This window comes from Drosophila sulfurigaster, chromosome 3, assembly GCF_023558435.1.
Source record: "Drosophila sulfurigaster albostrigata strain 15112-1811.04 chromosome 3, ASM2355843v2, whole genome shotgun sequence".
Lineage (NCBI taxonomy): Eukaryota > Metazoa > Arthropoda > Insecta > Diptera > Drosophilidae > Drosophila > Drosophila sulfurigaster.
Window position 1 is genome coordinate 45,006,400 of NC_084883.1, and position 24,564 is coordinate 45,030,963.

The 24,564-nt window shown below is 34.7% G+C and overlaps 9 protein-coding genes across 13 annotated transcripts; all 9 read right to left on the reverse strand.

Moving 5' to 3' along the window:
- Nucleotides 1–486: 486 nt before the first annotated feature.
- On the reverse strand, nt 487–1,472 carry LOC133845447 (chymotrypsin-C-like). Its single transcript, XM_062279909.1, has 3 exons — nt 1,210–1,472; nt 895–1,154; nt 487–837 (listed from the first exon to the last, which is right to left on the reverse strand). The coding sequence occupies exons 1-3, from the start codon at nt 1,446–1,448 to the stop codon at nt 524–526; spliced, it is 813 nt and encodes a 270-aa protein (XP_062135893.1). The 5' UTR covers nt 1,449–1,472; the 3' UTR covers nt 487–523.
- A 708-nt stretch (nt 1,473–2,180) lies between these two features.
- On the reverse strand, nt 2,181–3,173 carry LOC133842081 (chymotrypsin-1-like). The gene is made up of 3 exons (XM_062274996.1): nt 2,924–3,173; nt 2,595–2,854; nt 2,181–2,528 (listed from the first exon to the last, which is right to left on the reverse strand). The coding sequence occupies exons 1-3, from the start codon at nt 3,160–3,162 to the stop codon at nt 2,209–2,211; spliced, it is 819 nt and encodes a 272-aa protein (XP_062130980.1). The 5' UTR covers nt 3,163–3,173; the 3' UTR covers nt 2,181–2,208.
- Nucleotides 3,174–4,159: 986 nt separating this feature from the next.
- Nucleotides 4,160–5,178, reverse strand: LOC133842074 (chymotrypsin-2-like). Of its 2 annotated transcripts, none has more exons than XM_062274989.1 (3): nt 4,883–5,178; nt 4,558–4,817; nt 4,160–4,494 (listed from the first exon to the last, which is right to left on the reverse strand). In XM_062274989.1, exons 1-3 carry the CDS (start codon nt 5,167–5,169, stop codon nt 4,175–4,177), a joined length of 867 nt encoding a protein of 288 aa, XP_062130973.1. In that variant the 5' UTR covers nt 5,170–5,178; the 3' UTR covers nt 4,160–4,174. The 2 variants fall into 2 exon arrangements, with proteins under 2 accessions (XP_062130973.1, XP_062130972.1); XM_062274988.1 differs by having other exon boundaries at nt 4,558–4,838.
- A 916-nt stretch (nt 5,179–6,094) lies between these two features.
- LOC133840098 (collagenase-like) lies at nt 6,095–7,812 on the reverse strand. The gene is made up of 4 exons (XM_062271759.1): nt 7,803–7,812; nt 6,836–7,055; nt 6,507–6,766; nt 6,095–6,440 (listed from the first exon to the last, which is right to left on the reverse strand). The coding sequence occupies exons 1-4, from the start codon at nt 7,810–7,812 to the stop codon at nt 6,307–6,309; spliced, it is 624 nt and encodes a 207-aa protein (XP_062127743.1). The 3' UTR covers nt 6,095–6,306.
- LOC133842076 (chymotrypsin-2-like) lies at nt 7,755–8,890 on the reverse strand. The gene is made up of 3 exons (XM_062274992.1): nt 8,588–8,890; nt 8,259–8,518; nt 7,755–8,195 (listed from the first exon to the last, which is right to left on the reverse strand). The coding sequence occupies exons 1-3, from the start codon at nt 8,872–8,874 to the stop codon at nt 7,876–7,878; spliced, it is 867 nt and encodes a 288-aa protein (XP_062130976.1). The 5' UTR covers nt 8,875–8,890; the 3' UTR covers nt 7,755–7,875.
- A 784-nt stretch (nt 8,891–9,674) lies between these two features.
- On the reverse strand, nt 9,675–12,770 carry LOC133842077 (chymotrypsin-1-like). 2 transcript variants are annotated; one of them, XM_062274993.1, is made up of 3 exons: nt 12,515–12,770; nt 12,186–12,445; nt 9,675–10,051 (listed from the first exon to the last, which is right to left on the reverse strand). In XM_062274993.1, exons 1-3 carry the CDS (start codon nt 12,751–12,753, stop codon nt 9,720–9,722), a joined length of 831 nt encoding a protein of 276 aa, XP_062130977.1. In that variant the 5' UTR covers nt 12,754–12,770; the 3' UTR covers nt 9,675–9,719. The 2 variants fall into 2 exon arrangements, 1 of the variants encoding a protein (XP_062130977.1); XR_009894354.1 differs by lacking the exons at nt 12,186–12,445; nt 12,515–12,770 and adding exons at nt 10,115–10,326; nt 10,396–10,479 and having other exon boundaries at nt 9,963–10,051.
- LOC133842075 (chymotrypsin-2-like) lies at nt 11,753–14,366 on the reverse strand. Of its 2 annotated transcripts, none has more exons than XM_062274991.1 (3): nt 14,065–14,366; nt 13,736–13,995; nt 11,753–12,119 (listed from the first exon to the last, which is right to left on the reverse strand). In XM_062274991.1, the coding sequence occupies exons 1-3, from the start codon at nt 14,349–14,351 to the stop codon at nt 11,806–11,808; spliced, it is 861 nt and encodes a 286-aa protein (XP_062130975.1). In that variant the 5' UTR covers nt 14,352–14,366; the 3' UTR covers nt 11,753–11,805. The 2 variants fall into 2 exon arrangements, with proteins under 2 accessions (XP_062130975.1, XP_062130974.1); XM_062274990.1 differs by lacking the exon at nt 11,753–12,119 and adding an exon at nt 13,236–13,668.
- A 565-nt stretch (nt 14,367–14,931) lies between these two features.
- LOC133842620 (chymotrypsin-2-like) lies at nt 14,932–16,011 on the reverse strand. Of its 2 annotated transcripts, none has more exons than XM_062275801.1 (3): nt 15,758–16,011; nt 15,439–15,698; nt 14,932–15,369 (listed from the first exon to the last, which is right to left on the reverse strand). In XM_062275801.1, exons 1-3 carry the CDS (start codon nt 15,994–15,996, stop codon nt 15,053–15,055), a joined length of 816 nt encoding a protein of 271 aa, XP_062131785.1. In that variant the 5' UTR covers nt 15,997–16,011; the 3' UTR covers nt 14,932–15,052. The 2 variants fall into 2 exon arrangements, with proteins under 2 accessions (XP_062131785.1, XP_062131783.1); XM_062275799.1 differs by having other exon boundaries at nt 14,932–15,372.
- Nucleotides 16,012–16,514: 503 nt separating this feature from the next.
- Nucleotides 16,515–17,259, reverse strand: LOC133844535 (thioredoxin-2-like). The gene is made up of 2 exons (XM_062278585.1): nt 17,089–17,259; nt 16,515–17,010 (listed from the first exon to the last, which is right to left on the reverse strand). The coding sequence occupies exons 1-2, from the start codon at nt 17,250–17,252 to the stop codon at nt 16,695–16,697; spliced, it is 480 nt and encodes a 159-aa protein (XP_062134569.1). The 5' UTR covers nt 17,253–17,259; the 3' UTR covers nt 16,515–16,694.
- Nucleotides 17,260–24,564: the final 7,305 nt, after the last annotated feature.

A 24,564-nucleotide genomic window follows, 5' to 3' on the forward strand; every position in this document is an offset into this window, starting at 1 on the left:
ATATTTAGCTCAAGCAATAAAGATTCGACAATTGGAGCCCGTATAGCATTATTTCTTGATCAACTTATAAGATTTTTACCTAACCGCATCTAATTTGAGAAATCAAAAATCACTAACACTGTTATTATTATTGTTTGTATGAAAAATCACGAGTCTAGCTTTGAAATTAAGTTAAGGTTTTTATCAAAAAAATCTATAAAGCTCGACTTTTTATAGTCTCTGGGACGTTGTTGCTCATAAGGACAGGCGAAAAGGCAGATAGAAGTTCACATTTATATCGTTTCGTCTATTGGCGTTGATCCACAATATGTATATTTTTTGAGGTCACAGATGCCTACTTCTGCCTGTTCGCATTAGCTATACTATCGTTTTACCCATTTAGGTACCGTGGATATAAATAGTACATTTGATAGATCCGTAATATGTTTTTGTTGTTGCTCTAGTTTTCGGTCTTCTACTTATACAGAAAATAATAAAAAATGCCACTTTGACTATGAAAATATTCACGTATGTTTATTATAATTTATGGATTGATTTCTTCAAATCGATTTATCCACTGCAAAAATGATGAAATCCTTGTGGAGATCACAATTGGATTTTTCTTCGATGAAAGATTAAATGATATTAAACCAATCACAGTATTTGACCCTTCATCATTCTTTCTGACCAACGGGTCTCCTGAGATTGCTGTGTGTGGACCGCATTCATGGGGCTTTGAGCAAATCCACGACGCCGGATAGAATTTTCCAGTCCAATGATGGTGAGCAACTGTTTTGCGTTCTTCGTTGGACAAAACGGTAACATTGGAGTAATGAAGGCGAGGTGAAATAGCAAACCCTGTTAAAAATAAGAAATATATATAAGTGTTTCAATTGCAAAATGATATTCAATTACCTGAACCGTCGCCCCAACCAGAGACAATACAACTTTCATTTTCATAAAGGCTTTCAGGATCTGGTAACTGAGCAGCCTGAATAAATTCGTCAAATCGAATTTCGACTGGGAGTCTTATGAGAGCTATATCATTGAGTTGTTGGTATGGATCATATTCACGATGAACGAAAATATTGCTGCGCTTCACTGTCAAACGTTGTTGTCCCACTTCCTTTTCATTTGTCCTATCCACTGCACCGAAGTAAAGATTGAGGGCTTCCCTAAATTTGTAAATTGAAAAGTATGTTTTCTAGATTATAATTAAAGACTACTTACACTGAATAATCACCAGCACAACTTGCTGATGTGAGCACACTTCGGCTCGATATTATAACACCTCCACAACTTTTCGCAGGGTCACATTTACAATCTTGACGTTGTTCAATGAAAACTTGATAAGGAAATTGTTGAGGACGTGCGCTTAGAAAACGTTCCGTTGGTGGAGTTTGTCCTTGAGTACTCCGTTGATAGAGTAGAAAAGTCAGAAAGATTACCACCCACTGGAGTTGAACCATGTTTAGTTATTGAAGATGAACTGACAGTCGTAGGAAATACTCCCTCATTTATAGTCAGTACTCAATATGAGGAAGGTTTTAAGATTTATGAATCCGATAATAACCCGGTAGTGACAATGGATTTATGTGGCGTAAATTAGTTTTGTCGATAAGCGAAATTGAAGGCGACACAAATTAGCTGCACACTGACAAAAATAGATAATATGAATTTATATAACCTTTGCTTACTTTTCAAATTATTTTCCATTAGTTTTCAATTTTAGCCAAATATCGAACTGTTTCAAACAGAAAAATAAATTGAGTGTGAGTTTATAGGGACCACACATGATTATGGGTTTACTGATATAATATTATAGGCTCTACAAAGGTGCTGTTGTATTCTTTTGACATTTATAAATTATTTTTAATAAAGTTGGAAAAAAATCGGTCATCAATATTTGCAAGAATCTGGTAAACATTTATAGAAATTTTGAGATTGTAACATTGCAACCAAATAAAATAAAATATTAAATTCGCCGACTTAAACTAAGTACATATAGGTTATTCGTATGCGTGAACGATACTATGTTAAACTTTTATATAGAATCACTTTCTATATTGAAAAACATTGTTAGACGAAGCTATAAAATTGCTTTTAGCTTGGAGTCAGTAATTGCAGTTTATCCTATATCAATTTATTTTGCGACGATCATAAACCTAGTACACCATTACTACAGAATTTTAAAATCATCATACGGTTTTTAATTTTTATTTATTTGTTTCATTCACTTTGTTTTATCCATTGCAAAAACGATGAGACTCTCGTCAAAATAACAAGCATATTGGGCTCACAAGTTATGGTCGTACCGAATGCTGTGAGGCCCACTATAGTACTAGTTCCATCTTCATTCCGAATTGCCAATGGGCCACCAGAGTCGCCATGACAAGTACTGCCTTGACTGGGCTTCAAACAAATATACGATGCTGGAAAGAATTTTGCGTGGAATGCCTTGTATTTCTGCACAAGTGGTTTGCATTCTTCATAAGGAAATATGGTTACATTAAGGTACTGTAGATTGCTTGTCGGTTTCCAGGAATTTCCTTAAAATAAAGAATATCTAGTTTAGTATATGACATTTGAAAATGTTGATTAATCTACAAACTTACTATCAGACATGCCCCAGCCGGAAGCAACTCCAATTTCGTTATCATATAATTTGTCCAAATCAGGCAACTTAGCAGGCTGAATATACTCATCAAATAGAATTTCGGCTGGTAATCTGATCAGAGCTATATCATTAAGTCTTTGGTGTGGATCATATTCAGAATGAACGATAATATTCTTCCTCTTGACTATTAAACGTTGTTGTCCCGTTTCGAAGATATTGGTTCTGTCAACAGCTCCAAAGTAGATTTTAAAGGCATCCCTTAATATAATTGAATATAGATTGAAAATGTTATTAAATTGGACAGATATTTTTAATGATTTGACTCACATTGAATCCTTTATACAATGAGCAGCTGTGAGGACGGTTCTATTCGATATTATAACACCACCACAACCATGTGTCCAATTACCATTCATACGTCTTTCTAAATAGACTTGATACGGAAATTGTTTGGAAGCTGCATTTTCTCCATTTATTATCCGATTAGAAGGTGAATATTGAGCCTGCGCACTTCCCTGAAAGAGAAGGGAAGTTAGAAAGATTAACAACAACTGAAGTTTAACCATGTTGTAGAACTTGCGAAGAACTGGCACGCGTAACAAATCTCAGTAAATTTATATGCGGTTGGGACACCTTTAAAAGAGTTATGTGTGCGATAAGAACGTTTGTCATTTAAGCAAATTAACTTTGAAGCTCAAATTGAAAAATCAACTTTCGCGGTTAACTTAAGATTGGAAGAAACGACAAGAAAAAAGTAATTTTTGTGCGTATTAATTTTATAGATGATGCGTTTAGGAATAGCTCCATAACGTTCAATGTATTTCCTGTAAATTTTTTTCAAAATTGTATAATTTTTTATACCTATTACCCATAATCATACAACAAACAGGCAGAAGGAGCTATCTCCGACCTCACTAGTTATATATATTCTTGATCAGCGTCAAAAGCCGAGACGATATAGCCATGTCCGTCTGTCCATTTGTCTTTTTGTCAATCCGTCTATATGAACATAGAACATACATATATGTATATCTCATAGACTATAAGAGACAGAAATATAATTTTCTTTTCGACAGCGCTTATAATGATCAAATTTGTTTCAAATTTTTGACACGACCACTTTCGGTCCGCAAATCGACAAAAGCTAAATAAAAAGCGTTTGATTCAGATCGGATAAAAGTTGAAGATAACATATTATTAAAGAAAAACTTTTGTATGTTAAATTACGTTTACTGGAAATGGGGTCTTTTCCGCTTTGGTTGACAATCTGGTATATCACCTCTATGGTATATTTCGAATGTAGTACTTCGTCGATATACCAAATATGGTCCGGGGTATTTTTTAGTCTTTTGTGGTATATTATTTAGTATACTTTAAGAATAATACCGCACTGTTTTGTTTGTATCTCATAATGCGAGCACACTCGACTTTAGATTTTTTACTTGTTTATCGTGCCTCAAACGTAAAAAAATCCGTATTTTTTTTAATTTTTAAATTTTTTAAACAGAATCTCATTAAAAAATTATTTACATTATTGATGATTATAATTTATTTATTTTTCAAATTTTTTCATACTTTTCATTCATTTTCTTTTATCCATTGCAAAAACGATGAGACTCTTGTATAAATAACAGGCGTATTGGGCGGACAAGTGCCGTCCATACCGAACGATGTGAGGCCCACTAAAGTACTAGTTCCATCTTCATTCCGAATTGCCAGTGGGCCACCAGAGTCGCCTTTACATGGCCTGCCTTGACTGGGCTTCAAACAAATATACGATGCTGGAAAGAACTTTGCGTGTAATCCCTTGTACTTATGCACAAGTGGTTTGCATTCTTCATAAGGGAATATGGTTACATTAAGATACTGTAGATTATTTGGCAAATTCCAGGAATGTCCTTACAATAAAGAATATCTAGTTTAGTAGTACTTTGAAAATGTTGATTATTCTACAAACTTACTATCAGATATGCCCCAACCGGAAACAACTCCAATTTCGTTATCATATAATTTGTCCGGATCAGGCAACTTAGCAGGTTGAATATACTCATCAAATAGAATTTCGGCTGGTAATCTGATCAGAGCTATATCATTGAGAAATTGGATTGAATCATACTCTGGATGAACGATAATATTCTTCCTCTTGACTATCAAACGTTGTTGTCCCGTTTCATAAATATTGGTTTTGTCGACAGTTCCAAAGTATATTTTACGGGCATACCTTGATGAAAGAGTGGAATCTCTTTTAAAGTGGTAAGATATAATATATATATAGATTATACTCACATTGAATCCCTTATACAATGAGCTGCTGTGAGGATGGTTCTATTCGATATTATAACACCACCACAGCTACGTTTCCAATCATAATTTACAAGTTTTTCAGTAAGGACTTGATAAGGAAATTGTTTGGGAGCTGCATTTTCTCCATTTATTATCCGATTAGAAGGTGAATATTGATCCTGCTCACTTCCTTGAAAGAGAAGAGAAGTTAGAAAGACTAACAGCAACTGAAGTTGAACCATGTTGTAGAACTTGCGAATAACTGGCACGCGCAAGTAATTCAAGTTCATTTATATGGAGTTGGGACACATTTAGAAGAGTTATGTGTGCGATAAGAACGATTGTCATTTAAGCAAATTAACTTTGAAGCTAAAATTGGAAAAACCACCTTTCGCGGTATGGAGGTTAACTTAAGATTGAAAGGAACGACAAGAAAAAATTAATTTTTGTTCGTATTAAATTTATAGATGATGCGTTTAAGAATAGCTCCATAACGTTCAATGTATTTCCTGTAAATTTTTTTCAAAATTGTATAATTTTTTATACCTATTACCCATAATCATAAAACAAACAGGCAGAAGGAGCCATCTCCGACCTCACTAGTTATATATATTCTTGATCAGCGTCAAAAGCCGAGACGATATAGCCATGTCCGTCTGTCCATTTGACTTTTTGTCAATCCGTCTATATGAACACCTACATATATCTCATAGACTATAAGAGACAGAAATATAATTTTCTTTTCGACAGCGCTTGTTTCAAATTTTTGACACGCCTACTTTCGGTCCGCAAATCGACAAAAGCTAAATAAAAAGCGTTTGATTCAGATCGGATAAAAGTTGAAGATAACATATTATTAAAGAAAAACTTTTGTATGTTAAATTACGTTTACTGGAAATGGGGTCTTTGCCGCTTTGGTTGACAATCTGGTATATGATCTCTATGGTATATTTCGAATGTAGTACTTCGTCGATATACCAAATATGGTCCGGGGTATTTTTTAGTCTTTTGTGGTATATTATTTAGTATACTTTAAGAATAGTACCGCACTGTTTTGTTTGTATCTCATAATGCGAGCACACTCGACTTTAAATTTTTTACTTGTTTATCGTGCCTCAAACGTAAAGAGGTGGGTAAGAAAATCCGTATTTTTTTTTAATTTTTTAAACAGAATCTCATTAAAAAATTATTTACATTATTGATGATTATAATTTATTTATTTTTCAAATTTTTTCATACTTTTCATTCATTTTCTTTTATCCATTGCAAAAACGATGAGACTCTTGTATAAATAACAGGCGTATTGGGCGGACAAGTGCCGTCCATACCGAACGATGTGAGGCCCACTATAGTACTAGTTCCATCTTCATTCCGAATTGCCAGTGGGCCACCAGAGTCGCCTTTACATGGCCTGCCTTGACTGGGCTTCAAACAAATATACGATGCTGAAAGAACTTTGCGTGTAATCCCTTGTACTTATGCACAAGTGGTTTGCATTCTTCATAAGGGAATATGGTTACATTAAGATACTGTAGATTATTTGGCAAATTCCAGGAATCTCCTTAAAATAAAGAATATCTAGTTTAGTATATGTACTTTGAAAATGTTGATTATTCTACAAACTTACTATCAGATATGCCCCAACCGGAAACAACTCCAATTTCGTTATCATATAATTTGTCTGGATCAGGCAACTTAGCAGGCTGAATATACTCATCAAATAGAATTTCGGCTGGTAATCTGATCAGAGCTATATCATTAAGAAATTGGATTGGATCATACTCTGGATGAACGATAATATTCTTTCGCTTTACTATCAAACGTTGTTGTCCCGTTTCATAAATATTAGTTCTGTCGACAGCTCCAAAGTAGATTTTAAGGGAATCTCTTAATATAATTGAATATAGATTGAAAATTTTATTAAAATGTTCAGATATTTTTAATGATTTGACTCACATTGAATCCGATATACAATGAGCTGCTGTGAGGACTGTTCTATTCGATATTATAACACCCCCACAATTAGGTCTCCAATCATAATTTATATGTTCTTCTAAATAGACTTGATACGGAAATTGTTTGGAAACTGCATTTTCTCCATTTATTATCCGATTGGTGGGTGAATATTGATCCTGCTTCCTTGAAATAGAAAAGAAGTTAGAAAGTCTAACAGCAACTGAAGTTTAACCATGTTGTAGAACTTGCGAAGAACTGGCATTTGCAACTAATTCAAGTTCATTTATATGAAGTTGGGACACATTTAGAAAAGTTATGTGTGCGATAAGAACGATGGATATTTTATCAAATTAACTTTGAAGCTTAGGAAAAGACTTTGTTGAAAGCGGAAAATTAAAATTTTCTAGAGTAGATACAGACAATAGTCTGTTTGTTATCTTTTAAATAGAGTTGAGTTAACTTGGTGTCAATCCAAAAATAGTATCAACTTTAGCTGTATGGAGGTGGACTTAAGATTGGAAGGAACGAGAAGAACAAAACAATTTTTGTTTATATTAATCGACTTTAAATTTTTACTTGCATACTATTGATCTTGATTGCAAATGAAGTAGATATCTGAATGATTCCAATTGTATTGACTGTAATAAAATTGTCTTGTAGGTAAACATCAAGTCTTGACGGGGTCTTTGCTGCTTTGGCTTACAATGTGATATGTTTTGACCTATATGGTATATTTCGAATGTTTTACTTCATTGATATACTAAATATGGCCTTCGGTATATTTTGGTATTTTTGTGGTATACTTGAATAATAGTACCGCACGGTTTTGCTTCTATTCAAAATGGGTAACGGGTATCTCTTACTTATTTATCGTATCATAGTTAACATGCCTCAAATGTAAAGAAGTGTCGCAATATGGTTAAAATTCCATATACATATATTTTTATAATTTTTAAATTTTTTACACAGAAGATCATTACAAAATTATTTACATATTTGTTGATTATTATTTACTTATTTTTCTTATTTTCTCAAACTTTTCATTCATTTTCTTTTATCCATTGTAAAAACGATGAGACTCTTGTAAAAATGTCAGGCATATTGGGCTCACAAGTGTCCTCCAAACCGAATGATGTGAGGCCCACTATAGTACTGGTTCCGTCTTCATTCCGAATCGCCAATGGGCCACCAGAGTCGCCATTACATGTTAAGCCTTGACTGGGCTTCAAACAAATATTCGATGTTGGATAGAATGATGCGTGGAATCCCTCGTATTTGTGCACAAGTCGTTTGCATTCTTCATAAGGGAATATGGTTACGTTAAACCACTGTAGATTGTTTGGCGTACTCCAGGAATTTCCTTACAATAAAGAATGTCTATATCTAGAATATTTTGAAAATGTGGAACATTGTATAAACTTACTATCAAATATTCCCCAACCGGAAACAACTCCAATTTCGTTATCATATAATTTGTCTGGATCAGGCAACTTAGCAGGCTGAATATACTCATCAAATAGAATTTCAGCTGGTAATCTGATCAGAGCTATATCATTCAGCAATTTGTGTGGATCATACTCTGAATGAACGATAATATTCTTTCGCTTTACTATCAAACGTTGTTGTCCCGTTTCATAAATATTGGTTATGTCGACGGCTCCAAAGTAGATTTTAAGGGAATCTCTTAATAAAATTGAATAAAGATTGAAAATTGTGTTAAATTGGTCAGATAATTTGAATGATTTGACTCACATTGAATCCGATATACAATGAGCTGCTGTGAGGACTGTTCTATTCGATATTATAACACCCCCACAAATACCTTTCCAATCATAATTAATATGTTCTTTTAAATAGACTTGATAGGGAAATTGTTTGGGAACTGCATTTTCTCCATTTATTATCCGATTGGAGGGTGAATATTGAGCCTGCTCACTTCCTTGAAAGAGAAGAGAAGTTAGAAAGACTAACAGCAACTGAAGTTGAACCATGTTGTAGAACTTGCGAATAACTGGCACGCGCAAGTAATTCAAGTTCATTTATATGGAGTTGGGACACATTTAGAAGAGTTATGTGTGCGATAAGAACAATTGTCATTTAAGCAAATTAACTTTGAAGTTCCAATTGAAAAATCTACTTTCGCGTTATGGAGGTTAACTTAAGATTGAAAGGAACGACAAGAAAAAATTAATTTTTGTTCGTATTAATTTTATAGATTATGCGTTTAAGAATAGCTGCAAAACTTTCAATGTATTTCAAGCTCCCTTAATCAACTTTACATTTTTACTTGCATTCTGCTCAAGTCTTGTAAATTTTTTTTTCAAAATTTTGTAATTTTTAATACCTACTCCCCATAATCATATAATTTACGTAACAAGCAAATGGAGCCATCCGAGACGATACAGCTATGTCCGTCTGACCATTTGTCTTTTTGTCCCTCCGTCTGTATGACACGTATATCTCATAGACTATAAGAGACAGAAATATAATTTTCTTTTCGACAGCGCTCATAATGAACAAATTTGTTTCAAATTTTTGTTACGCCCGTTTTCGCTCCGCAAAGCTAAATAAAAAGCGTTTAATTCTGATCGGATAAAATTTGTAGATATTATTAAAGAAAAACTTTTGTATGACAAATTAAAAATGGTTGACAATCTGGTATATGACCTCTATGGCACTGTTTTGTTTCTATTCAATGTGGGTAACGGGTATCTCACAATGCGAGCACACTCGACTTTACTTATGTATCGTGTTCATAGTCAACGTGCCTCAAATGTAAAGAGATGGATAAAAAATCCGTAATTTTTTTTAATTCCTAAATTTTTTACACAGAAGCTCATTAAAAAATTATTTACATTTTTATTGATTATTATTTATTTATTTTTCAAATTTTCTCATACTTTTCATTCATTTTTTTTATCCATTGTAAAAACGATGAGACTCTTGTAAAAATGTCAGGCATATTGGGCTCACAAGTGTCCTCCAAACCGAACGATGTGAGGCCCACTAGAGTACTGGTTCCATCTTCATTCCGAATTGCCAATGGGCCACCAGAGTCGCCATTACATGTTATGCCTTGACTGGGCTTCAAACAAATATACGATGATGGAAAGAACCTTGCGTAATTGTATTTGTGCACAAGTGGTTTGCATTCTTCATAAGGGAATATGGTTACATTAAGGTACTTTAGATTGTTTGGCGTATTCCAGGAATTTCCTTACAATAAAGAATGTGTATATCTAGAATATTTTGAAAATGAGGAACATTGTATATACTTACTATCAAATATTCCCCAACCGGAAACAACTCCAATTTCGTTATCATATAATTTGTCTGGATCAGGCAATCATATATGCTATATAATTGGGAAATTGGATTGGATCATACTCTGGATGAACGATAATATATAATATATATAATAACGATAACGTTGTTGTCCCGTTGTCCCGTTGGTTCTGTTAACAGCTCCAAAGTAGATTTTAAAAGCATCTCTTGATATAATTGAATATAGATTGAAAATTTTATTAAATTGGCCAGACAACTTTAATGATTTGACTCACGTTGAATCCAGTATACAATGAGCTGCTGTGAGGACTGTTCTATTCGATATTATAACACCACCACAGCTACGTTTCCAATCATAATTTACAAGTTTTTCAGTAAGGACTTGATAAGGAAATTGTTTGGGAACTGCATTTTCTCCATTTATTATCCGATTGGAAGGTGAATATTGATCCTGCTAACTTCCTTTAATTAGAAGAGAAGTTAAAAAAGACTAACAGCAACTGAAGTTGAACCATGTTGAGGAACTTGCAAAGAACTGGCACGCGAAAAAAATCCAAGTAAATTTATATACGGTTGGGACACCTTTAAAAGAGTTATGTGTGCGATAAAAATGATTGTCATTTAAGCAAATTAACTTTGAAGCTCAAATTGAAAAATCAACTTTCGCGGTATAGAGGTTAACTTAAGATTGGAAGGAACGACAAGAAAAAATTAATTTTTGTTTGTATTAATTTTATAGATTATGCGTTTAAGAATAGCTGCAAAACTTTCAATGTATTTCAAGCGCCCTTAATCAACTTTACATTTTTACTTGCATTCTGCTCAACTCGATTGCAAATTAAGTAGATCTTAAATGATTCAAATTGCATTGTCTGTAATAAAATTGTCTTGTATTTGTACCTCAAATCCTGTAAATTTTTTTTCAAAACTTTTTATACCTACTCCCCATAATCATATAATTTACGTAACAGGCAGAAAGAGCCATCCGATCCCGTTAGGTATATATATTCTTGATCAGCTTCAACAGCCGAGACGATATAGCTATATTCGTCTGTCCATTTGTCTTTTTTGTCCCTGCGTCTGTATGACACGTATATCTCATAGACTATAAGAGACAGAAATATAATTTTCTTTTCTACAGCGGTTATAATGATCAAATTTTTTTCAAGTTTTTTCTACGCCCTCTTTCCCTCCACAAATCGACAAAAGCTAAATAAAAAGCGTTTGATTCTGATCTGATAAAAGTTGTAGATATTATTAAAGAACAACTTTTGTATGCTAAAAAACCCCTACTGCAAATGGGGTCTTTGCCGCTTTGGTTGACAATCTGGTATATGACCGACCTCTAAGGCATATTTCGAATCTAGTACTTCATCGATATACCAAATATGGCCTGAGGTATTGTTTAGATTTTTGTGGTTTATTATTAATTTTACTTTAAGAATAGTACTGCACTGTTTTGTTTCCATTTAATGTGGGTAACGGGTATCTCCCAACGCGAGCCCACTCGACTGTAGCCTTTTTACTTATTTATCGTGTCCATAGTCAACATGTCTCAAAACGTAAAGGCTAAAAAAATCCGTATTTTTTTTAATTTCTAAATCTTTTACACAGAAATTCATTACAAAACGATTTACATTTTTGTTGATTATTATTTATTTATTTTTCAAATTTTCTCGTATTTTTCATTCATTTTCTTTTATCCATTGTAAAAACGATGAGACTCTTGTAAAAATACCAGGCATATTGGGCTCACAAGTTTCGCTTACACCGAACGACGTGAGGCCCACTATAGTACTGGTTCCATCATCATTCCAAATTGCCAATGGGCCACCAGAGTCGCCTTTACATGGACTGCCTTGACTGGACTTCAAACAAACAAACGATGATGGAAAGAACTTTGCGTAATTGTATTTGTGCACAAGTGGTTTGCATTCTTCATAAGGGAATATAGTTACATTAAGGTACTGTAGGTTGTTTTTCGCATACCAGGAATCTCCTTAAAATAAAGAATATCTAGTTTAGTGTATGACCTTTGAAAATGTTGATTATTCTACACACTTACTATCAGATATGCCCCAACCGGAAACAACTCCAACTTTGTTATCATATAGTTTGTCTGGATCAGGCAACTTAGCAGACTGAATATACTCATCAAATAGAATTTCGGCTGGTAATCTGATAAGAGCTATATCATTCAGCAATTCGTGCGGATCATACTCTGGATGAACGATAATATTCTTTCGCTTTACTATCAAACGTTGTTGTCCCGTTTCATAAATATTGGTTCTGTCGACAGTTCCAAAGTAGATTTTAAAAGCATCGCTTGATATAATTGAATATAGATTAAAAATTTTATTAAGATGATCAGATAATTTTAATGATTTGACTTACATTGAATCCTTTATACAATGAGCTGCTGTGAGGACGGTTCTATTCGATATTACAACGCCACCACAATTAGGTTCCCAATCATAATTTACATGTTTTTCAATAAAGACTTGATAAGGAAACTGTCTGGGAGCTGCATTTTCTCCATTTATTATCCGATTGGAAGGTGAATTTTGAGCCTGTTCACTTCCTTGAAATAGAAGAGAAGTTAGAAAGACTAACAGCAACTGGAGTTGAACCATGTTGTGGAACTTGCGAAGAACTGGTACGCGCAAGTAATTCAAGTTCATTTATATATAGTTTGGGACACATTTAGAAAAGTTATATGTGCGATAAGAACGATGGCTATTTTAGCAAATTAACTTTGAAGCTTAGGTAAAAACTTTGTTGAAAGCGGAAAATTAAAATTTTCTAGAGTAGATACAGACAATAGTTTGTTTGTTATCTTTTTAATAGAGTTGAGTTTACTTGGTGTCAATCCAAATATAGTATCAACTTTCGCTGTATGGAAATGGACTTAAGATTGGAAGAAACAAGAAGAAGAAATAAATTTTTGTTTCTGTTCATCGACTTTAAATTTTTACTTGCATACTGCTACCCATAATCATATTATATAATGTATGTACATATGTAATAGGCAGAAGGAGGCAACAGGGTCTTTGCTGCTTTGGCCTCCAATGTGAACCTCTATGGTATATTTTGAATTTCATCGATAAACAAAATATAACCTTTGGTAATTTTTTTTATTTTAAATTTTTTTACACATAAGCTCATTACAAAATGATTTACATTTTTGTTGATTATTATTTACTAATTTTTCTTATTTTCTTATATTTTTCATTCATTTTCTTTTATCCATTGCAAAAACGATGAGACTCTTGTAAAAATGGTAGGCGTATTGGGGTCACAAGTGCCATCCATATCAAACGATGTGAGGCCCACTATAGTACTGGTTCCATCTTCATTCCGAATTGCCAGTGGGCCACCTGAGTCGCCATGACAAGGACTGCCTTGACTGGGCTTCAAACAAATATATGATGCTGGAAAGAACTTTGCGTGGAACGCCTTGTATTTGTGCACAAGTGGTTTGCATTCTTCATAAGGAAATATGGTTACATTAAGATATTGTAGATTGTTTGGCTTATTCTGCGAATCTCCTTAAAAAAAAAGAAAATCTAGATTAGTATATGAACTTTGGAAATGTGGAACATTGTATAAACTTACTATCAAATATTCCCCAACCGGAAACAACTCCAATTTCGTTATCATATAATTTGTCTGGATCAGGCAACTTAGCAGGCTGAATATACTCATCAAATAGAATTTCGGTTGGTAATCTGATCAGAGCTATATCATTGAGAAATTGGTTTGAATCATACTCTAGATGAACGATAATATTCTTCCTCCTGACTATCAAACGTTGTTGTCCCGTTTCATAAATATTGGTTCTGTCGACAGCTCCAAAGTAGATTTTAAAGGCATCGCTTGATATAATTGAATATAGATTGAAAATTGTATTAATTTGACCAGATATTTTTAATGATTTGACTCACATTGAATCCGATATACAATGAGCTGCTGTGAGGACGGTTCTATTCGATATTATAACACCACCACAATTAGGTCGCCAATCATAATTTATATGTTCTTCTAAATAGACTTGATACGGAAATTGTTTGGAAACTGCATTTTCTCCATTTATTATCCGATTGGAGGGTGAATATTGATCCTGCTCACTTCCTTGAAAGAGAAGAGAAGTTAGAAAGACTAACAGCAACTGAAGTTTAACCATGTTGTAGAACTTGCGAATAACTGGCACGCGCAAGTAATTCAAGTTCATTTATATTAAGTTGGGACAAATTTAGAAAAGTTATGTGTGCGATAAGAACGATGGCTATTTTAGCAAATTAACTTTGAAGCTTAGGAAAAGACTTTGTTGAAAGCGGAAAATTAAAATTTTCTAGAGTAGATACAGACAATAGGTTGTTTGTTATCTTTTAAATAGAGTTGAGTTAACTTGGTGTCAATCCAAAAATAGTATCAACTTTAGCTGTATGGAGGTGGACCTAAGATTGGAAGGAACGAGAAGAACAAAACAATTTTTGTTTATATTAATCGACTTTAAATTTTTACTTGCATACTATTGATCTTGATTGCAAATGAAGTAGATATCTGAATGATTCCAATTGTATTGACTGTAATAAAATTGTCTTGTAGGTAAACGTCAAGTCTTGACGGGGTCTTTGGTGCTTTGGCTTACAATGTGATATGTTTTGACCTATATGGTATATTTCGAATGTTTTACTTTATTGATATACCGCACGGTTTTGCTTCTATTCAAAATGGGTAACGGGTATCTCTTACTTATTTATCGTATCATAGTTAACATGCCTCAAACGTAAAGAAGTGTCGCAATATGGTTAAAATTCCATATACATATATTTTTTTTATTTTAAAATTTTGTACACAGAAAATCATTACAAAATTATTTACTTTTATGTTGATTATTATTTACTTATTTTTCTTATTTTCTCAAACTTTTCATTCATTTTCTTTTATCCATTGTAAAAACGATGAGACTCTTGTAAAAATGTCAGGCATATTAGGCTCACAAGTGTCCTCCAAACCAAATGATGTGAGGCCCACTATAGTATTGGTTCCGTCTTCATTCCGAATCGCCAATGGGCCACCAGAGTCGCCATTACATGTTATGCCTTGACTGGGCTTCAAACAAATATTCGATGTTGGATAGAATGATGCGTGGAATCCCTTGTATTTGTGCACAAGTGGTTTGCAGTCTTCATAAGGGAATATAGTTACATTAAGGTACTGTAGGTTGTTTGTCGCATACCAGGAATCTCCTTAAAATAAAGAATATCTAGTTTAGTATATGACCTTTGGAAATGTTGATTATTCTACACACTTACTATCAGATATGCCCCAACCGGAAGCAACTCCAATTTCGTTATCATATAATTTGTCTGGATCAGGCAACTTAGCAGGCTGAATATACTCATCAAATAGAATTTCGGCTGGTAATCTGATCAGAGCTATATCATTCCGCAATTCGTGTGGATCATACTCTGGATGAACGATAATATTCTTTCGCTTTACTATCAAACGTTGTTGTCCCGTTTCATAAATATTGGTTATGTCGACAGTTCCAAAGTAGATTTTAAGGGCATCGCTTGATATAATTGAATAAAGATTGAAAATTGTTCACATAATTTTAATGTTTTGACTCACATTGAATCCGAAATACAATGAGCTGCTGTGAGGACGGTTCTATTTGATATTATAACACCACCACAACTAGTTTTCCAATCATAATTTATACGTCCTTCTAAATAGACTTGATAGGGAAATTGTTTGGGAACTGCATTTTCTCCATTTATTATCCGATTGGAGGGTGAATATTGAGCCTGCTCACTTCCTTGAAAGAGAAGAGAAGTTAGAAAGACTAACAGCAACTGAAGTTGAACCATGTTGTGGAACTTGCGAAGAACTGGCACGCGCAAGTAATTCAAGTTCATTTATATGAAGTTTGGAAAACATTTAGAAAACTTATGTGTGCGATAAGAGCGATGGCTATTTTAGCAAATTAACTTTGAAGCTTAGGTGAACACTTTGTTGAAAGAAAAAAAATTAATAGATTAATAATAATTAATAGTAGAGTAAAAAATGTTTTCTGTATCTTTTTAATAGAGTTGAGTTAAACTGTCATTAATCCAAATGGAATATTAACGGTGGCGGTATAGAGGTTAACTTAAGGGGGAAGAAACGGTAAAACTGTATGGCGTATTCGTCGTACAATTGTACACCTTTTGACATTGTCACATTATAGTTTGTATTTTATTGTCTTTTACAATGTTTTTCGATTTAGTATTAAATTTTAAATTGTTATGTATTAGGCGAACTTTACGTTAATGGTTATTACTTTAAAAAACCATATTCTGCGCTTGAGCATAAAAATCAATCTAATGTAATTGTTCCAAATAATGCTCACAATCTTGGGTGGAAACCATAATGCAAAAGGCATTTAATTTAATTTTGAATGTTACATTTTCGTAAAAACAATTTTAACAACTCTTACGTTAAGTGAATTGTCTTTTAGAGGTATTCTTGAATTTGTTGTTAGTGTATTTGTTATATAGAATCCATTAATAGACATTTCATGCGTTGTTTAAATGTGCTTTGCAATAGTATCTGCCAGTTTAGCGGCATTTGATCCGGAAAACTGATCAACCTTCTTGGAGTTCTTTAGGAACAGGAACGTGGACACGCTGGATACATTGTTTTCCATAGCAATGTCTTCACACTTGTTAACATCAACCTTGAGTATAATAAGCTTGTCAGTATATTGTTGGGCGAGTTCCTTAAGCTTGGGTTCAATCTTCTTGCAGGGTGAACACCAAGTGGCAAAAAAGGCAATGACGACGAGCTTCTCGCCTGCATTCGCCAGCTGAGTCTTGAAATCATTTGCGTCCTTTATTGTTTTGCTAAATGTTATATTTTTTTTTTTAGTGATAAATGAAATACTAGCGGTATAAATGATTAACTTGCTCAATTTCACTTACATTGAATCCGATAGGTGTTGGTCAACAAAGACTTGATTCGGAATTAGTTTAGGAGCTGCATTGGCACCATTTATTATTAGTTTGCTATGTGTATATTGAGCCTGGACACTTCCGTGATAGAGGAGAGAAGTCAGAACGAGAAAGAGGAACTGAAGGTACACCATTTTGTAGAACTTGCGAAGAACTGGCAAACTCTTGAAATCCAAGTATTATTTATATGAGGTTCGGATACCTTAAGAGTGATGACATAACTCGAAAGTGTAACATAACTTTGTAGAATAATGAAATGTTGAATTAGTTTGGCGACAACTCAAATGCATTATCAACATTAACATATTAACTTAAGTGGGAAAAATTAGCAACATGGGAATGTTGTTTTTGGACAAACACAAAAATGTCAAATTCAACGAACTGCAACAAGTTAATTTATAGCACTTCAACATCTTTAAAAGAGTAATGCATGCGATAAGAATTGATTGGTAAGCCAGGTAAATTAGTTTCGACGCATTGAAAACTTTGTTGCAATGCTTTGTAGCGATAAAAAAATATGTTGAGTTAGCTTGGCGTCAATCCAAATACAATATCAAGAATCAAGAACGTTGGCGGGACGGAGGTTAACTTAAATTGCTAATACCTGACATGGGAATGTTTTTAACACTTCAGTTGTGTTTGGACAACAGCAACAATGGCAAATGCAACAAATGGCAACAACAGGCGGCAATGACATGGCCAAAATGGCATGCCATCATTGGCATCGAGTTCGTTTTGGCCACAAAATGCAGATGCGATTCTTGAGCCCATCCTCATGCATTTATGCAGCTTGTCGTCGATCTGCCCAGCCTCTCTCTCTCCCCTCTCTCGCGCAGTGCTGGAAAGCAATGCGCATACATTTGTTTGCCAAGTGTGTGCAATGGCTTTGATCGACGTGGCTGAATCGACTGACTTGGCTCGACTCGTCTTTCGTTTGCTTAGGTGTCAGCTAGCGGGTATTCTTGGCCTTCAGCTAAGCTACGAGTAAAATCAACACAAGCAATAACAACAACAACGACCAGCAGGTGTTGCATTTTGTGCAAACAAAAGCCTCGAAACCCCAAACCTCGAGTCGAAAGGAGGCAGCAAGCAACCAAATTGATTTGTCAATCGTTGAAAACCGCAAAAGTTGCGCACATTTCGTTGGCATTTGAAAGCCATTTGAATATCTCTCTCACTCTTGACTTGTTCCAAACTCTGGGTTCACATCGAATGTAGCTGTAGCTCTTGATGTTTTCTTTCTTTTTTTTTCCCTCAATTTTATACTTTTTTTGTTGCTATTTTTTGAGAAAGTATGGCGCATTACGTTTTAGTAGAAGCTGGCGGCAAAAGCTGCTGGTTGCCAGCTGCGAGTTGTCGTCGACGTCGTCGTCGTCGTCATCATCGTCGTCGCTGTAGTTGTCGTTGTCCCTTCGCCAATTTGTTGCTGACACTGCTGACGACTTAGCCATAGCTTCGTCCGAGGAGAGGGGGAAAGGGAGCTCTCTGGGTTTGGCCAGCTCTTGCCTGGGACAGGAACAGCCAGCGCTTGGCAATGAAGCGCATAAAAACTAATTGATTGGATGCCAAGATGTTAAGCGCATAACGGCAGCAACAGCAGCAGCAGCAGCAGCAGCAGTTGCTGTTGCCACAGCAACAGTTGCCATTGCTGTTGCCCCAATGTTTTTGAGGCGTTGTCAGTTGGTTTGGCTTTTCAGCGACTTTTATTCAATTTAAATGCGCTTGCAGCTACATCCACATGCGGATGAATAGACTGCGACCCGCCCAGACCAGTCAGCAACAGTTGCTGCTCGCTTAAATTAATTATTTTTTATTAACTTTTCGCTTATTGATGACATTTTTCAAATTTCCAGCATACTCTCGTACTCTCTCACAATTCAAGCAGAAAACTGTGCAACGTTGCTTGCCACATTGCAACATTTGCCGCATTGCTGCAACGTCATTGGCAAATTTGTCGCATGCGATTTTTATGCTGATCGTTTGGCATTTTTCTTAGCGGCTGCATATAAAATTTGATGGCAAGTTAATAAAATGATATAGCCTTTGGCATCGTTTTTTCTTACCTTTTTTTGAGATTTTTTTTGTATGCTGCAAAAAAGGGAATTACGGAATGCACAGATATTTCTTTTTACATCACATCTTATAAACTTAGCAGCTGTTAATGAAATCAATAAGTAATCCATAAATTGTGCAATTGCTTGACAATAAATTTTAAAAACATTTCATTTCTATACCGTGGTGAGATTTTGGGAGACGAATTAAAATGGATTTTTTATAACTTATCGAAAGTTGAATATTGATTTGTTTACTTACTACGGGTAATAGTTGTATTGGCAGACAATCTGGTATGTTTTTCATTCTATGGTATATTTTGAATCTATATTTAGAGTTTTTGTTGTATAATAATTTTGCCATATTTTAAAATGAATATTGTTTTGTTTTTTTGTCTTTCATAATGAATGGCGAGTATCTCACAGTCGAGCTCACTTCTTACTTGTAATATTACTGGAAAAGGCTGAGATTATTAATTAAGTTTTTATTATTAATTTATTTACAATATCTTTTAATTATTTGTATTTTATTTCATTTTTTTAACTTAAATTTAAATACATCCTTTTCACTATGTACTTACTGTTGATAAAATTTTTAAGAATTGTTAACTTTTCAGCCAAGTTGCTTAAGATTTTTGTGGCTCACATTGTTAACGGTAGTTATTATGGAGCCCCTTTATGCAATCTTTGGCATTTAATCGCGTCAACTCTTTATCGGGCGACGGTAATTCCACTTTCCTGCTTACAAAGACAGACACACACACACACACCCAGCTGAGGAAAAGAAGAATAATAATAAGAACAGCAACAACAACAAAAGGCAACACTTGAGCATTTATCAAAAGTTATTGCAAATTAATTGCAATCTGCCTGGCGCAATCTGCGGCATCATCTCGAGGCGATCCCGAGACCTCATGGCATTTTCGGCTGCTGCCGCTGCAGAGTTCGCTGCTTACCAAAATTTATTGATGCCTTATTAGCTGATAATCACAATCACATACGTAGAGAAGAAGACTGCCAGACACTGGCTAAAAGGTGCGTCAGAGAGCCAACAGCAAACGGTAAAAAGGGTTTCTTTCAGTTCTTCAGTTCACGTCGTTTCTGCCTGTTCATATTAAAGTGCATTAAGATAATTGAAATGGCCAATATAAAAAGTTTTCCTTTTTCATTTTATGTATGGCTCAAAAGAATCTTGTTTTTTTTTTGTTCTTTTCTTTGACTGAGCAAATCAGTTTGCGGTGTCAAAAACTTGTTTAAAGTGTTGAGTATCGCGCTTTGGGCCATTTCGGTTGCACGTCTCCACGTCAGGCTCTCTTTACAGATATCGCATCACATCAATTTTAATACACTACAGAGTTGTTACAATTTGCTGGAGTAGCTTGTAACGATCTCAGCGATGTTTAAGAATATGTTCTTGAAATTATAGTAAAAAAGGCAAGTTATTTATTCATTATTTATTTGTTTACACTTTTTATACCCGCTACCCATAGGATAGAAGGGTATTATAACTTTGTGCCGGCAGGAAATGTATGTAACAGGTGGAAGGAGGCATCTCCGACCCAATAAAGTATATATATTCTTGATCAGCGTCAACAGCCGAGACGATATAGCCATGTCCGTCTGTCCGTCTGTGTGTCTGTCCGTCTGTCCGTCCGTCAGTATGAAACACTGCATCTCAGAGACTATAAGAGATAGAGCTATAATTTTTTTTTCGACAACATTTCTGATGTTTGCAGGCAGATCAAGTTTGTTCCACGCCCACTTCCGCCCCCACAAATCAAAAAAAAAAAAAACGGATAACAAGCCTAATTTTAAAGCTATGATTTGGTTGCGATCAGATAAAAATTGTGGAAGTTATTAAAGAAATACTTTGGTATGGGCAAAAACGCCTACTTACTAGGCGTCTTAGTTGCTTTGGCTAACAATCTGGTATATTGTGCCGCCTATGGTATATTTTGAATGGTGTACTATATCGATATATCAAACATATCATTTGGTATATTTTTAGTATTTTTAGTGTTTTCGGTATATTTTGAAAATTATACCGCAATATTTTGCCTTTATTAAAAATGGGTAGCGGGTATCTCACAGTCGAGCACACTCGACTGTAACTTTCTTACTTGTTATAATTTGATCTGCATTCTTGAGAAGGCGTAATGACATTATATGGACACAGATCGGCTTGAATTTGTTATAAATTGAATAAACCTAATTCCATTAGATGAGGATAATTTTGTTCGTTTAAAATTTCAAGCGAAGAAAGCTTGGCAATCATTTGTAGTCAGTCTTGAGAACTTAGATTGAATAAGAGGTGTTTTTTTACAATATGCTAAGATTGCAGTTCTTTCTAGCAATGTTAATGCTGGGCTTTACAACTTTGCTGCGGTTACCGTTTACATTGAGCAATGAGGATTGTTTTCTAGATCGGGTGTTAAAAAGGACCTTACCCAGGGAGCCCCAATGTCCAAGTGGCTTTGAAGTGTATGCAGGTCGTTGTCGTCGTCCGGCGTGAATGATTTATAATTTACAAATAAAGCTTGTAACGATGTCAGATTTATAAAAATATATACTGGTAATTGTACTACAAAATTTAAGTATTTTGGTTTCGATTTAATTTGTTGTTTACTTATTTGTTTAAATCCTTTTTTTTCGATTGTAAAAAGAGGTAATGACATTATGTGGACGTAGTGTTGGCTTCACTCTACTACAGATCTAATTTAATTGGTTGCGGTTGACGTATCTGATTATATTTTGTCACAAACTCTATTTTGTGTTTAGGAAAGAATGTCAAGTTAGTTAATAAAACGCAGTTTTAAAGAGCGAAGGTGTTTTACATTATGCTAAGGATAAAGATTTTTCTACCAATGTTATTGCTGGGCTTCACAATGTTGCTGCAGTTAACACTGAGCGATGCAGCTGGGGATCGGCATAATATAGTAAAGAGGACTTTACCTGGACAAAACATTATTAATTAATTAACATTAATAATAATAATATTAGTTTTATTAATACTTTTAAGATCTATAAACAAAATGTAAATGTTTGAGCGAACTTTATGAATTTTAATTTTATCGAAAGAAACATTTGTTACTTGTATTACGTCTTCAAATTTATGATTACACTTAAAATAATAAAGAAGTGTAACAACTCTTCGTTCTTTTCATTTTGGAAATTCTTCTGGCTTTTGGCTGTTTCCTGGAATCCGTCAAAAAAGACGTATTCATATATTTTTCTGCAGCGCTAAAATGTTTTTTCAATTTTCATATTACTCATGTCTAAAGTTTTGCTTTAGTGATTATTTAGTTGTTGTTGAAGAATGCGTCGACGAATCTTCACGGTCTGCACATTAAATGCACGTATATGGTTTATTAAAAGGCTTTCTTCGTGGCGATAAGCCACGTTAATACAATGGGCCGTCATTTAGGGCTTGAGTGTTTGTTCAACAGCCGAAATAAAGGCGTTGGCTGTGGCTGTGGCTGTGAGCAGAAAACAGGACATCTGATCACTGACTGAGTGTGTGTCTCGCTTTCCCATGTGAAAAGGGAGAGAAGACTGAAGGGAAAATGGAGTTGAAGAAATGCAGTTACATTGTTTGCAGAGAGACGGTTTATGGGCAACGTTTATGACTTGGTAATTGTTTGGCTAGCTACTTAGGCTTGAGCGCGATTGACGCGGCTCATAAATCAGCCAAAGGGCTGAGACTGCGACCGAGAACGCGAACGGGAACAAGAACTTAACCTAGTCGGGCTCAAAGCGAGACATGTTGACAGTTGGCACCAGGAAGTAAACGAAGAAAAACGCTTTCCAAGAATTTTTGAGGCGTAGCAACTGTTTGTGACATGTTTTGATTTGTGTCGCCAATGTTTATGAGCCTCAAGTCGCTGTGCTAACGTCTAGCTTGGGTCGTCACCAGAAACGGACCCACCACATGCAGATGCAACAGTTGTTCCCTCCCTCTTCTTCTCTCCTCGGACAGTCTGCAGTCAGCATTCAGCATGTTGTTATCGATGACATTAATAGCGATTTGAGACTTTCATCAATTACACACACACACACACACACACACACACACACCAAGCTTTTGTGCTTACTCCATTCGACATGGTGCCCATTTGATCTCGGCCTACGCATTGAGTCTGCGGTTCGGCAAATTGTAAAATATTACAATGCAAATGATTTGAAAGCCTGAGCATTGCTCTCTGTTCGCCACAGATGATGTAAGCGCCCTGATAAAGTCGAAAACTTGGCGAAAACGCCTTGGCCCAGACATTGCGGCTTTCTGCCAAACATCACCAACATCAACATTAACTTCAGTCGCAGTCGCTGCCTGAGTCTCAGCCGCAGTCTCAGCCTCAGTCGATGCTTGAACGCATTCAAAGTCGTTGGCCAACAACCGACAACAATAACAAACGTTTAAGTACGAGTAATTTTGCGAATACCGTTTTGGATTTGGGTTTCGCAGTTTGCCTTTTGCCTTGACCACCAGCAACGTTGGCACAGTGGTTCACTTCGACGTAAAGTGACCTTAAGAGTTGACATCATTTTTATTAATTTTGAAAATTATGATGTTTATAAAACTTTACAATCTTAATTAACGAGTGCTAAATTGATAACCAAAAAGCCTTATCAAAGAAACATAATATTAAAAATACAATAATTATTTTGATCATTCTAATCTACCATATATTATATATAAAGCTTTTATAGATTTTCTAAAATTGTGTTGAATTTTTAGGGCCATAAGTTTAATACTACTAAATAATGATTTCATTCAATATATGATTCTCAAATAAAATATATTAATATAATAAGATACAATTGAGACAAACTTTTTCATAATAAAAGTTTAAAAAAACATTATTATACAACATAACAATTAATATATTTTAGTGGAACTTAAGTGATGTAGACACTTTTGCATTAGTTTATAAGTATTTATATTCATAGTGATAGAAAGTCATGGTAATATGAATAAGCTTTTCTGAACTATTGATAAGTTTAGTATGTTTTCCTTATAAGTTTATTTCCACGACGTAAATTATTATTACTTAACTATACATTATATTAGGTTGGCCAAAAAGTCTTGCGGTATTTCCGATAGGTGTCTTTGCAAGCGCGTAGTTCTAGTTTTATTTATCGAATCGGTTCATGCGATACCTTTTTGGAAAGCTCTTTTCCCGCGCTAACATTGATTTATTGTTGTTTGTCTTGAGTCGTTCGTGAGTTATAGCGTCACAAACATGGAGCAAAATAAAGAGAAAATACGGCATATTTTACAGTACTACTACGATAAAGGCAAAAATGCAATTCATGCTGCCAATAAAATTTGTGCAGTTTATGGACCCGATACAGTTTCCATTTCCACCGCACAACGATGGTTTCAACGTTTTCGTTC

Excerpts from the sequence above, each read along its gene's own strand:
- LOC133842620 (XM_062275799.1), bottom strand. The coding sequence starts at position 15,996 with ATGGTTCAACTTCAGTTGCTGTTAGTCTTTCTAACTTCTCTTCTCTTT. Across the intron at positions 15,699-15,757 it reads CATTGTATTTCGGATTCAAT|CGATGCCCTTAAAATCTACT; the intron begins GTGAGTCAAAAC and ends AATTATATCAAG. Across the intron at positions 15,373-15,438 it reads CGGTTGGGGCATATCTGATA|GAGATTCCTGGTATGCGACA; the intron begins GTAAGTGTGTAG and ends CTTTATTTTAAG.
- LOC133844535 (XM_062278585.1), bottom strand. The coding sequence starts at position 17,252 with ATGGTGTACCTTCAGTTCCTCTTTCTCGTTCTGACTTCTCTCCTCTAT. Across the intron at positions 17,011-17,088 it reads CAACACCTATCGGATTCAAT|CAAAACAATAAAGGACGCAA; the intron begins GTAAGTGAAATT and ends TATAACATTTAG.
- LOC133840098 (XM_062271759.1), bottom strand. Across the intron at positions 6,767-6,835 it reads CATTGTATATCGGATTCAAT|AGATTCCCTTAAAATCTACT; the intron begins GTGAGTCAAATC and ends AATTATATTAAG. Across the intron at positions 6,441-6,506 it reads CGGTTGGGGCATATCTGATA|GAGATTCCTGGAATTTGCCA; the intron begins GTAAGTTTGTAG and ends CTTTATTTTAAG.
- LOC133842075 (XM_062274990.1), bottom strand. The coding sequence starts at position 14,351 with ATGAACTTGAATTACTTGCGCGTGCCAGTTATTCGCAAGTTCTACAAC. Across the intron at positions 13,996-14,064 it reads CATTGTATATCGGATTCAAT|CGATGCCTTTAAAATCTACT; the intron begins GTGAGTCAAATC and ends AATTATATCAAG. Across the intron at positions 13,669-13,735 it reads CGGTTGGGGAATATTTGATA|GAGATTCGCAGAATAAGCCA; the intron begins GTAAGTTTATAC and ends TTTTTTTTTAAG.
- LOC133842077 (XM_062274993.1), bottom strand. The coding sequence starts at position 12,753 with ATGGTTCAACTCCAGTTGCTGTTAGTCTTTCTAACTTCTCTTCTATTT. Across the intron at positions 12,446-12,514 it reads CATTGTATAAAGGATTCAAT|CGATGCTTTTAAAATCTACT; the intron begins GTAAGTCAAATC and ends AATTATATCAAG. Across the intron at positions 10,052-12,185 it reads CGGTTGGGGCATATCTGATA|GAAATTCCTGGAATACGCCA; the intron begins GTAAGTGTGTAG and ends CTTTATTGTAAG.
- LOC133845447 (XM_062279909.1), bottom strand. The coding sequence starts at position 1,448 with ATGGTTCAACTCCAGTGGGTGGTAATCTTTCTGACTTTTCTACTCTAT. Across the intron at positions 1,155-1,209 it reads TGTGCTGGTGATTATTCAGT|GGAAGCCCTCAATCTTTACT; the intron begins GTAAGTAGTCTT and ends TTACAAATTTAG. Across the intron at positions 838-894 it reads TGGTTGGGGCGACGGTTCAG|GGTTTGCTATTTCACCTCGC; the intron begins GTAATTGAATAT and ends TATTTTTAACAG.
- LOC133842076 (XM_062274992.1), bottom strand. The coding sequence starts at position 8,874 with ATGAACTTGAATTACTTGCGCGTGCCAGTTATTCGCAAGTTCTACAAC. Across the intron at positions 8,519-8,587 it reads CATTGTATATCGGATTCAAT|AGATTCCCTTAAAATCTACT; the intron begins GTGAGTCAAATC and ends AATTTTATTAAG. Across the intron at positions 8,196-8,258 it reads CGGTTGGGGAATATTTGATA|GAAATTCCTGGAGTACGCCA; the intron begins GTAAGTTTATAC and ends CTTTATTGTAAG.
- LOC133842074 (XM_062274988.1), bottom strand. The coding sequence starts at position 5,169 with ATGAACTTGAATTACTTGCGCGTGCCAGTTATTCGCAAGTTCTACAAC. Across the intron at positions 4,839-4,882 it reads CATTGTATAAGGGATTCAAT|AGATTCCACTCTTTCATCAA; the intron begins GTGAGTATAATC and ends CCACTTTAAAAG. Across the intron at positions 4,495-4,557 it reads CGGTTGGGGCATATCTGATA|GACATTCCTGGAATTTGCCA; the intron begins GTAAGTTTGTAG and ends CTTTATTGTAAG.
- LOC133842081 (XM_062274996.1), bottom strand. The coding sequence starts at position 3,162 with ATGGTTAAACTTCAGTTGTTGTTAATCTTTCTAACTTCCCTTCTCTTT. Across the intron at positions 2,855-2,923 it reads CATTGTATAAAGGATTCAAT|GGATGCCTTTAAAATCTACT; the intron begins GTGAGTCAAATC and ends AATTATATTAAG. Across the intron at positions 2,529-2,594 it reads CGGCTGGGGCATGTCTGATA|GAAATTCCTGGAAACCGACA; the intron begins GTAAGTTTGTAG and ends CTTTATTTTAAG.